This window comes from Gymnoscopelus microlampas, assembly GCF_963454915.1.
Source record: "Gymnoscopelus microlampas genome assembly, chromosome: 11".
Classification (NCBI taxonomy): Eukaryota; Metazoa; Chordata; class Actinopteri; order Myctophiformes; family Myctophidae; genus Gymnoscopelus; species Gymnoscopelus microlampas.
This window is the reverse complement of record NC_139948.1, coordinates 18,499,510-18,510,927: the sequence shown is the minus strand read 5'-3', so window position 1 is coordinate 18,510,927 and position 11,418 is coordinate 18,499,510. Positions and strand designations below refer to the sequence as shown.

At 42.7% G+C, this 11,418-nt stretch overlaps 1 protein-coding gene across 1 annotated transcript; it reads left to right on the top strand.

The window, feature by feature from the left end:
• Window positions 1-297: 297 nt before the first annotated feature.
• On the top strand, window positions 298-9,089 carry LOC311054640 (uncharacterized protein; the record flags this gene model as incomplete). The annotated part of the gene is made up of 5 exons (XM_084070646.1): window positions 298-419; window positions 1,816-1,925; window positions 5,098-5,190; window positions 6,595-6,765; window positions 8,886-9,089. The coding sequence occupies exons 1-5, from the start codon at window positions 344-346 to the stop codon at window positions 9,087-9,089; spliced, it is 654 nt and encodes a 217-aa protein (XP_083926772.1). The 5' UTR covers window positions 298-343.
• Window positions 9,090-11,418: the final 2,329 nt, after the last annotated feature.

Below are 11,418 nucleotides of genomic sequence, written 5' to 3'. Positions count from 1 at the left end.
CTTCTAGACCGGCTATTTTCACATAGCTGATGAATATAGATTGAAATCGCTCATCTGACTTCTTTAGGGCTTGTTTTCCTAGACCTGGCTGCTTATTTCTCTCACACAACCTGGCAACGCTGCATGTTGCGTTGTGGTGAGTTTGGCTGAAGAAGAAGAGTCCACTAGGAGAGCAGAGCGCACACATCTGCAGGGCAGGCAGGCTGCTGTGGCTGAAAAGTGTGTCACACTGTTTGTGGAAGATGGTCTCCGTTCCTCATCACTATTAACACGAGCTGATGATGAGAAGCTTTTTGGCTGCAGAGTTCAGGAGGATCCAAGGGAATCACTGTCTTTTACAGAGATGTCTACCACAGCCAGTCCAGCCATCCCCTCCTCACTGCTCACATCGGATCAACTCACTGTCATCGTGGCATCATGTAAGTTTAAGCCTTTATATAAGCTCTCAAAAATATGACATTTTCCACGAAAGAGCCATATTATTAAACTGAGATTACACGGGCATATGGTATCAACCCTGCTGCGTGTTATTGCTTTAGCCCATATATGAGCAGCTGCTTCTGCGAATCGAAGTTAGAGAGTGAAAAGGTGAGAAATATCTGAAAAGTAGGTGATGGATACGTCTATGAGGCTCTATCCATTTTGAAATACAAACTCAGAGACAGCCATGGTTGAATAATTATTATTATTGAGAGAAACAGATGAGTTAGACAGTACGATGGTCAAAAATATTCTCTACAGAAGCATCTTTTTTTCCTTCTTTTTTCCCCAGATCTATCAGTAGGATATAGGCTACTTTAATAGTTAGTTTGTTACTAGGTTATTATCCTATCCAACCAAAGTTGTAAAACGTGAGCTGCTTGGGAAACGAGACCAAATATCTGGTAGCCCGTTTACAGTGACACTTCACACAGTCAAATCCTCAGCGTTCATTTAAAGGGTGTCAAAACGGACACAAGGTGACAAATGGTCCATTTGTGACTTTTTTTTTTACGCTAGAGTGAGACTAGTTAAATGAACTGTCAACTGTGTATTAAAAATGCTTTTAAAAAAAAACTATTTCTGAGTTCCAAGCAGAGCTCTCTGAATCAGGAGAGCAATTACATTTCACATTTAAGCGGTGGTGGAAAAAGTACTCGGGTGTTTTACTGAAGTAAAAGTATCAATACTGCAATGTAGAAATACTCTGTTGTAAAAGTGAAAGTCCAGAATTCAAAATTTACTTGAGTGAAAGTACAAAAGTATTGGCATCAAAATGTACTTAAAGTACCAAAAGTAAAAGTATTAACATGTTTGAAAATAGCAGATCTACAAGCTCAGATGCGACGTGTTCTGAGCTTGTAGATCTGCTATTTTCAAATAGCCTAGCCCTAGGTATAAAATAGGGCTAAAATGGTAAATGTTTCATAATATCATAATTTATATCTGAAAAGTAACTAGTAACTAAAGTTTCCAAATAATTGTAGTGGAGTAAAAGTACAATATTTGCCTCTGAGATGTAGTGGAGTAGAAGTAAAAGTACTGAAAAATGCAAATACTCCAGTAAAGTAAAAAATACCTCAAAATTGTACTTAAGTAGAGTACTTGAGATTGCTTAAAGTGCTGGACAGACAAAAAAAGGAATAAATCACCATCTCACAGTGAATACTGTATCTGTGTCATGGCCTATTTGCACCTTAACCTTTAGTATTCTAAATAAAATCAATGCTTTATCTACACTGTATTTTATGTCATAGTACTTCAACAAACAAACTGGCGAAAGACTTGATGCCGGATTAAAAGTGATTAACACATTATCTCCTCACTTTCTTTCAGTCTCTTCTCTGATCTTTTTTGCGGTGATTGTGACACTGCTGTCCATTATCTACCGTAAAGATCCTCAGTGCTGCAAAGTCCGCTTCTATCAGGAGTCACATGGAGATATGGTGAGTAAACACTCTATTTTAAGGACAAATATGCTTCCAATCCATACCTCAGTGAAGCTAACATGAGAAAGTGTTTCAAACCCCTGAGTTTTGGTTTGATATCAGGAGGACCGATTACTGAGTGGACCATGGGATTGGGAACCAACAAAACCGTAACATTATTAACGTGACCTAACATGACCTAACATGATTAACCACTTTCAACCTGGCGTATAATTGTCATTATATAGCAGTGGCTTACCCACTGTACAGGCAGGGCAGGCGGTCGCCTGCCCAACTAAGATCTCGCCTCCCCTAGAAAACCCAAATAACCCGAAAAGGTGTCATGCATGCTTAGTGTCCTCAAAGTCACGCATCCAACAAGCTTTGAACTGAGCAGATTGGACCTTCCGTTCCAGAGATAATGGCCAAAACATCTTGAAAACGGCCACTTTCGCCGGTTTTCGATCGTCAACTTTCGATTGAGTTTAAATTTCTTTTTTGGGGGTAATAGTGGGGGTGCAAAAAAAATAATCTCGCCTGCTCTAAATGTAATTCCTGGGGACGCCACTGATATTTAGGCAAACATTTCCCAAATCTTTCCAAAAAAAATTGAAAATAGCAGATCTACAAGCTCACAGGGTGTCGCACCGTGACACCATTGTGCCACAAATTGTCAAATAGGGCTTAAGTGGTCAAGAAGTGTCAGATTTAATTTGCATTGCAACGTGAGGACCAGAATAAACTTGATATGATCATTGTCAGGGCATGGATTTGCCTCAATTGAATTAAGCTGTTTATCTGGCCTCCAGAAATATCCCATAGTGCAGCACTAACTCTAATGGATGTGGACAAAATTAGCACTTGGAACAGACATAGTTATGGATTCAGCACCAACATAAATACACACATCATCAACACCATCATATTTGAAACGTTTGGCACTGGCGGATTGAGCAACAGATCATTAGAAGTTTCTTTTCTGAAGGAGGAACAACATAACAGTTTTCTGTTATTATGGTGACATATAGAGGTGCAGGAAACCGTTCAGAGGAAATGTAAACTCTCCACATGGGGGGTACCTCTTGACTTGCTACCCGTCCTCTGTACTTCCTCTTCCTGGCTTATGTCCCACCTCCACTGGAGCCTGGGGGGAAGTTTAGTGTTATCTTCGGAGTGCAGGGACATGGCGTCATACACCCCCCGCCTCCCCCCTCCCTCGTGGACAGGAAGTTACGTTTGGTCAGGGTCTTGTTGTTGGAAAGGTTCTGTCGTCTCACTCCAGGAACAGGAACCTTGTTTAACTGCTACATATTGACCTGTTTAATTTGACTTTCACCCATACTGTACGTGGCATGGTGGCAAATAACAGAATCCCAACAAGCCATGTCTGAACCTACTGTCGGGTTGTGAGACCGGGTACTGTTGGCCAGTGGTTCTCAAAGTGGGGTCTGGGGACCCCCAGGGGTTCCAGGGGGTCCCAAGCTAAGTGATTGATAGTTAGGAACCAAATGGACCCTTACGGGACTGTGCGGGTCCATTTGGTTCCATTTGTACACTCTCAGACTTGTGGGGGTCCCTGGACTAAACTGGGGGTCCTTGCCATTTCAAAGTTTGAGAACCACCGTTGTATAGGCTGAATGGCCTTAGGGAGCCCTCAAGGTGAGAAGGTATTGGGTCACACAGCCTCAGCTTGTTGTCATTTGTTGCACAGTAATTCATTTATTTCAGATGTAGTAGAACCTTTGCTGCCTGAAAGTGAATGTCGTCATTGATTTGGGTGCGTGGTTGGGCAGGGAAAGGTTAGGCCAGAGGGTGAAGGGGTGCGAGGGAATGAGCACGTGAATCCACATGAAAGAGAGTGTCTTTCATCGTGTCCCCATAGGGAACGTTAACGTGTCTTCTGACGACTTTGTAACCACATAGCTCTCCCTGCTTCAGTTTGCACCATGAATAGTGGCCCAGACCCCACTGTGGGTGTAGGGGACACAGGGGACACAAGGGACAATGGTTCTCCTTTAGGCTGCGGCTGTGAAAAAAAAAGGCCCAGCGGCGACGGGGTCCTCCCCCGACTGCAACTCTGATTTTACACGGTTGTGCTTTTTCACACTGGTTGAATCAGTGGCAGGAGACAAAAGGACGTCTCTCTCTTCTTCTCCTTTTTTTTCTTTCATTCCTGAGGACGTCTTTGCTCCCTTAAAAGTGCAAACCGGCAAGGGGAAGGTGACCTTTGACATCACCTTTTCTGTCCCGTCTCTCTCGGTCACATGACGTAAGGGTTAAGGCAAAGGTCAATAGAGTGCGTCACTCCGCGTTTTGAGTGATGTCATTGTTTACTCCGGCCTGGGAAAGTGATATGCCCGATATCTTTGATGGTGATAAATGTTTGCTGTTGCCATCGGTGATTCTTGCTCAAGCCATCTCTCCTTGGTAAATCACAGACTGTGGTCCTGACGTGACGCCCCATTACATCATGGTGGTCCGGCTCTTAGTCTGATGACAAATTGACTTTGTTGTAACACCGCCGCAAGTGACGTATGAGGCCATAATGTGTAGTGGAGCGCGCTCGTTAAGAGGAACCCGCTGTAGTTACAAGAGGAAGAGAGATGTTGAAAAGAGCTTGCTGTGTGTTTGGTTGCCTAGGGATCCTGAAGTCACAGTGGGACACTACATTGTTCTCCATACAAAGGATACTCATTTAAGCCAACGCAATCACCTAGTTTTCCGGCAAGACTCTTTTTATTTTTATTTAAAGGATCTAGTACCCTTTACAGTGGGACCCTGGTGTGGGCCTTGTTTAAGAAGGGGTTGGTCTGGGGGGGAGGCATGGAAATCGGAGGGTGGCCGTCTCACTGGCTGGATAATTTATGGTATTGCTAAACAAGTTAGTGTCCATAGTGGTCAAATAGGGCATGAAAATTGGCCACTTAAGCTGAAATTAGTGGATTTTCTGACTAATTGCAGTTTTAAAATGGTGGAAGTGGCAGGTAGATAAGTTTGTTTTCTTCGCATTCCTGGGATCTATTTTGCCCTTGAAAGTAAAAAAGAAAACTGAGGGAAAGGGAGCCTTGACATCAGCCTTTCCCCGCTATCTGTTTGTATATAATACAGTGCTGTTATATTTTATAGTTGAAGTGACATCCTTTGAACTGAAGCAGATATCCTCATTGTTGTCATGTGTTTGTTCATCCAGGAGGCTCGTCCTCAGTACTACAGCAGTAGACAGACACTGGTGAGCTCACCTTGTCTGGACTCAACTCACACCATCAATGACAACAACACTCAGGTGAGAGAGCCCCGGGTTGTGTAGCTTACCTCACCTAGCTAACAGCAGCCGTACCTGCTATCAGCCACAGCAACAACAAGCTTTCCCTATACATACACTGAGCCCGATACGGCCCCCGCCGCCTTGTACAGCACTGCAATAGGCAAACACAGTTAACAATGGCACATTTATTTGTACCGTAAGGCATATTTCATACACAAAGGCGATTCAAAGTTTTACACAATTACATAATAAGGCATGAAGAGTTGTAAAAAAAAAAGAAAGAAAGAGACCTAGACCTATGAATCAATTAAAGAAACAGATGTAAGCTGAAATCTTTTGATGAAAGGCAGTGGAGAACATCAAAGTGTTTAGCCTGGATTTAAATGTAGTCACAGTTGATGCAAGCCTGAGATCCTGTGGAAGCTACTGTATGTGTGGCATAACTAAATGCTGCCTCACCATGTTTTGTTTCACCACATTAACCCTGGCATCCTTTTTGGCCACATCTTCAAAATGTTCAAAATAGTGAAATTATCAGATCTACAAGCTCACAAGGTGTCGCTTGTAGATCTGCTATTTATGTTACTTGTCATACAACGAAGTATATAGGGCTTAAGTGGTTAAACTCTGGGAACAATAGACCTGTCCCGGGATACCGTCTCAGGGGCTCATAGTGTAAAAACAAATCAGAGGTGTATTTGGCCTTAAACCATTGAGTGATGTAAAGATACATACGAACACAGGCTTCCCCTGTATGGGAAGGCTAGTGGTTTCAGAGCCAACAGTTTAAAGTGACTATCCATGACAAGCACTCAACATTTTACAATTTACCACATTTATCAGACGCTCTTAAACGGGAGCGACTTACAAGAGCGAGATCTGAGTAAATGACATGAACCCTAATCGACAAACGACAGGAGAAATGGTAGCTGTAATTAGAGTGAATGGTACATAATTAGAGTGCAAAGAAAAACAATTGAGGGCTTCAAAGTAACTAGGACACCAAGTAAACATCAAACCTATAGCATCTGTCTAAACAACATGCAATCTAAATAACATCCTTAGCATTTGCGGTCAAGCAAACACAATGTCTATCTAAATAACTTATGTGAACAAATAACCAATATCTGCAAGTATAACAAGCAAATTGTCACTGTCGGGTAGAAACCTCATATGTCCAAAACCATTCATTTTCAGGATTCAAATCCAAAAATAGCAAAAGTAGAAGATCTACAAGCTCAAAACGCGTCGCTTCGCGCCACATTTCGAGCTTGCAGATCTGCTACTTTAGATACTTTTGTGTGACGCTGTAGTGTGATCAAGTAGGGCATTCACATTTAAGAGAAATCACAAAAAGTCAAATTGTGTTCCGCCTCGCTCACAAATCCCGCCATTTCCCTTGGTGTGTGTCCTTTCTCGCAGGCAGGTCAGCTGTTCTACGTCGGCGGGCCCTCCAGCTACAGCCTGCCTTCCATGGAGGGGCCCCTGCCGAGGCTGCCCTCTTACGAGAGCGTCAGGAAGAAAGACCGCCAGAGGCAGATCCACACGATGATTGCGGACCGCTTTGGTCTCAATGGACCCCTTATGATGGAGGTAGGGTATATTATGGGGACTACGACCTTGTCATGGCAATTTGTGTGCCCTATGTGGTCCGAGCTCATAACTGACAAGACAATGTGGCGTTTCAGCTGGTTTTTCTATGGTCTTCAGTGTTATGGGGAGAAACATGGAGGAGAAGCTGTACTCCCAACGGCCACGTTCAACCTGGCGTCCCTATTTTGCGCAACAAAACAAAAGTCAAGCATTTTCGAAGCGCTTTGAAAATAGCTAATCTACAACGCACCATGACGCGTTGTGAGCTTGTAGATTGGTTATTTTTGCCACACCACACTGTTATACGACAAAGAACAAATCAGGCTTAAGTGGTTAAAACTTCAAAGCAACCCTATAACCTACAGCATAATCTCACCTTATTATGGAGGCCCCTCATCTGTAGTAATAATGGGAGATCGTTCAAGTTAGGTCGTCTCTATAATGACCATGCTGTGGCACAATATTGTTACAAGAGCTTATTCAAAGATTAGGCTGCTTTCAGGGCATTGTAAACAGGATGCACTATCTGCTCATCATCTGTCCACTTGGGCTGCTGGGCGCTTTTCAAGGCGCTTCTTTTTTTTACCGTGTTGATATTTCGCTGAGCTTTTGACTTGCGCAACGCTCGAGCAAACAAGGTAATGAGAAAAAGGCACATCAAACATAATTAAAGTCTGCATCCTGACTGCAAACAGAGCCTTTAGAATGCAGCTTTGTGCACCCTTTCCTTAATTAAACAGCCAGTAGCATGAGTGACCATTTCTTTCACGCGCGCCCGCATACGCACGCACGCACGCACGCACGCACGCACACACATCCCACTCATTCTGTCAGCATCCTACCTCCCCCAGACTGTGGTGGGAGTCTACCCTTAATTGCCCCCTGTGTGTTCTGTGACCTGAAGCAGGACAGTTGTAAAACTTTGTGGCCCAGTACGTGTGTGGCTTTCATATCGGACAAGGGGAGGATCTGTTGCCCGAGGGCCCCCGAGCAATTAAAAGATAAGGGGACTCAGTCAGAGAGTGTGCATCTGCCTGATGGGATCAGGAAGATATGGATTAATGCAGCCTAGAAGCACATGTTCCAGGGAGCCAGTTTGAAGACAGATTAATCAGTAATGTAAATACAAACATGTTCCAATTATATTCCACTTTAGATATCGTGTATCAGCCACGGCGTTCTCTGTGCAACATATTCATCCAGGGCAGAGCTAATCTCAGTGAGCACATTATCTATTTAGCAGGCTATATGCTGTTTTATTTTCTTGCCACCCCGTACAAAACTATTCACCGTCCTGAAGCTTTGCAGGAACAGTTCTATTCCCATCACGTAAAGTGGTTACTTAGGGTGTGGGTGACTCAAAGTGAGTCAGTGAGTATATTGTAGCCTATTAAGCTGATTAAGCTGCATAAAATGAATGTGAGCTATAGTCTGCTTTGTTTTCCAAATACTAGTTGCTGATTATTGTGCTGGATAAATCTGCTGACGGTCAAAGTTACCTTCAATAGATACCTCAGAGCTTCACTCTCTTAATATGTAGTAGTCTCATGTAGAAGCACAATAGGCTTCAATTATTCAATTCATCTGGGATAAATTTAGACCATTCTATGGTGGGGAAATATGGTAATAAAATAGAAAATGGTGGAAAATGCTCATTAAAAGTTATCTGAACCCAATTAGATGTCTTGAACTTGTTTGTTTACCCAGCAGTCAAAAACATACCTTATTATTCTCTACAGTAGTGAGGAAGTTGGAGCAAAGACAAGCATGCACATTTTGACCAAGTTTTAAACAGCACATATTAGACCTTTTTACACGAACCATCACTAAATTGATTATTACTAGATTTTGATGATTAATGTTCTGACAATCGGTTGATCAACTATTATTATTATCATCATTGTTTCTCCCCTAAAACCATCCAGTCAAAAGCCTTCACTGAACCCTTTATTCTTAATTAATAGTTAACACTCCATCATGCAATAGATCTACAAGCTCACAACGTGCTGTGATGTGAGCATGTAGAGCAGCTATTTTTTGGCAAAATATAAATCCGATTTTAGCCTCGTCCCTATTCAATCTTTACAATATCTCCCTGTCTCTTTCTGCCCTTCTCACAGCCACCACCAACGTATGAGGAAAGTATGCGGCTGTCTGTGGCGGTTCCATACGACATCCTTGATCTGGATCTGGGCCATCTGGATATCTCCTATGACCAGTACAGCTATCCAACGCCACCTGACACGGAGCCCTGCACGCACACAGACTCGCCTTTTCAATACACCACCAACCACGATGCCCACAGCACTGTTCTCCCCGTGTGATCCAACCATGACTCGACACATATTTGTGCGGTAGAATCTGCCAAACGCTGCGTAGCTTCATTTAGGTGAAGTTACCATATGAATAAGAGATTACAGACTGATTGGAGATGGGATCCTTCTTAACTTCAATACACGCTGATCTAGAGACCTCTCGTCGGCAGGATTGTCCAAAAGTGTTGCCAAAGATGTGTTGCACACCTATCAACGTTCGATGAATCATAGTTGACAACTTTGAATGTTCAAACAACTCTTCCTATGCTACGGAGGAGTTTAACACTTTTCTTTTGCCACTTAAAAGGGAATCTATTCACACTTGACCATCACCCTATCTGAGCTGGCTGGTACATTTGTCATCAACATGTAGGGGGCGAAAAACAAGATGGTAATGACAAGGATTGTATGTTATAGGAAACATAATAAATTAAGTGATTTCTGTTCACTTTAAGTGACTGGTAAAAGTCATGTTATGTGGATTATACTGTGTTATGGCAACAATGTCTTGCCTCTGTTACCTCTGAGCCAGAAATTGAACTTTGCAAGGGGTTTATACTGTGATTAAGTTGTGACATCATCTGACGCCACCAGTAACTGTTTTTGTTGTTTTAGTCGTTATGCCAATTCACACGCATGTGTATTGTCAGTCACTGTCATTGCTAACCGCTGCTGCTGTTGGTCTGGGAAGGACTTTGTTAACCACGTGTCTCCTCTGATACACATGGGCTCAACCGCTTCTTTTCACCTGACAGTGAGGAGTTTCACTGGGAGGGCAAAACGTGTGCGGAGGAACATGTTATCCCTCAAAATTCAGCTCCCGGCTGAACAGGTGCCCCGACCAACCTGTGGGAGTCGCTATTGCAACGACAGAGGACACCCTCCCCTGCTGGCTTCATACCCTCGGCCACGAACACGGCCAATCGTGTTCGTGGAGGCACCTGTAATTTATTTAATAAAGAATTGTGTTGATGAGTCACTGGCTGTGACTGGAAAGCTGCTGCATGCGGTTCAGCTTGTTAGAACTAGCGACAAATATAGCCACAAAGTGGCGATTCGGGAGTTCAAGGCAACCGACTGTTAGAAGTTGAAAGCTGGGAAGGATCTCTAGACTTTTGACTTTGACAGTTTCGACACCTGTATTACAAATAACTACAATGTTATGTGCTATGACGATCGAACAGACGTTCATTAATTTACGGCCAAATCTGTGCCGGGCCATGCAATGCTGCTGTCATGCCCTACTGTTCAATTTCAAAACAAATTGGGGACATGTTTTGGCAGCTTAATTAAACATATCCACCTAGTTTGGTGATGTTTGGACAAACTGACTGATTTATGTGCACATTTGCGCCAAGCCCATGCATGTGTTTGGAACTGACCCCTTATTGGGTGATTTCAAAATTATTTTACACACATGGTTCAACAGTGTTATGAAACATATACCGCAAGTTTTGTAATTGTTTTGTTACATTTATATTGTACGGCTCTGAAAGTGGGACCCCCCCAGAGGTCCTTGGGGGGGTCCAGGGGGTCCCCAGCAAAAACTATTTGATATAGCATCAACATCAGTTTAACTACTTTACTCGTAGTGCATCGCATTGCAATGTGTTGTGAGCTTGTAGATCTGCTATCTGTTTTCAACATTTTGGAAACATTTTAACAACTTAAATCTTGTATGGGAGTCCCTGGCACAAAATGTTTTCAGATGGGGATCCGCGGGCAATTGCATATACATTTAGCGGTCCTTGACATGAAAAAGTTTGAGAACCACTGGTCTATATTATGCCAACCCCATTTTGTTTTGCATTTGTAGCAGTAAACTCAGGTAACTTTTGTGGTGATTCAATCGAACCCAACCATTGGGCCAATCGTGATTGTGGTTGTTAACTTTGGTCTGCTCATGTACTGAGCAAAGCCCTTTTAAAGTTAATTTGTCAATATCTTCAAAACTAATTAGATTTCAACAAGCTGTAGTCAGTTTTGATAAGCTTGATTGAATAATGATCTACTCTACAGAACATTTGGTAGAAATCAGACCTACGATTAGGGGGAGATATACAAAATGTCATTCAAAATGGTTCTTGTGGGAAACTTGTAAAGTGAGGATAGCTGGATATCTGTAGTTGGATTCATGTAGCCTACATCAGACTCACAGCATAGGAGTTACGACTATTCAAAAAAAGGTCTGAATTATGACCTTTCATTATAGCATCCCAAATAGGCCGATTGGGTCATATTTGTAATGAATACATGTCCATTGTCCAATCATTGCTGGAAAATGTCATGTCTCTACCAATTTTCATCTCACAGGAATTTGAAAAATAAGCACAAAAAC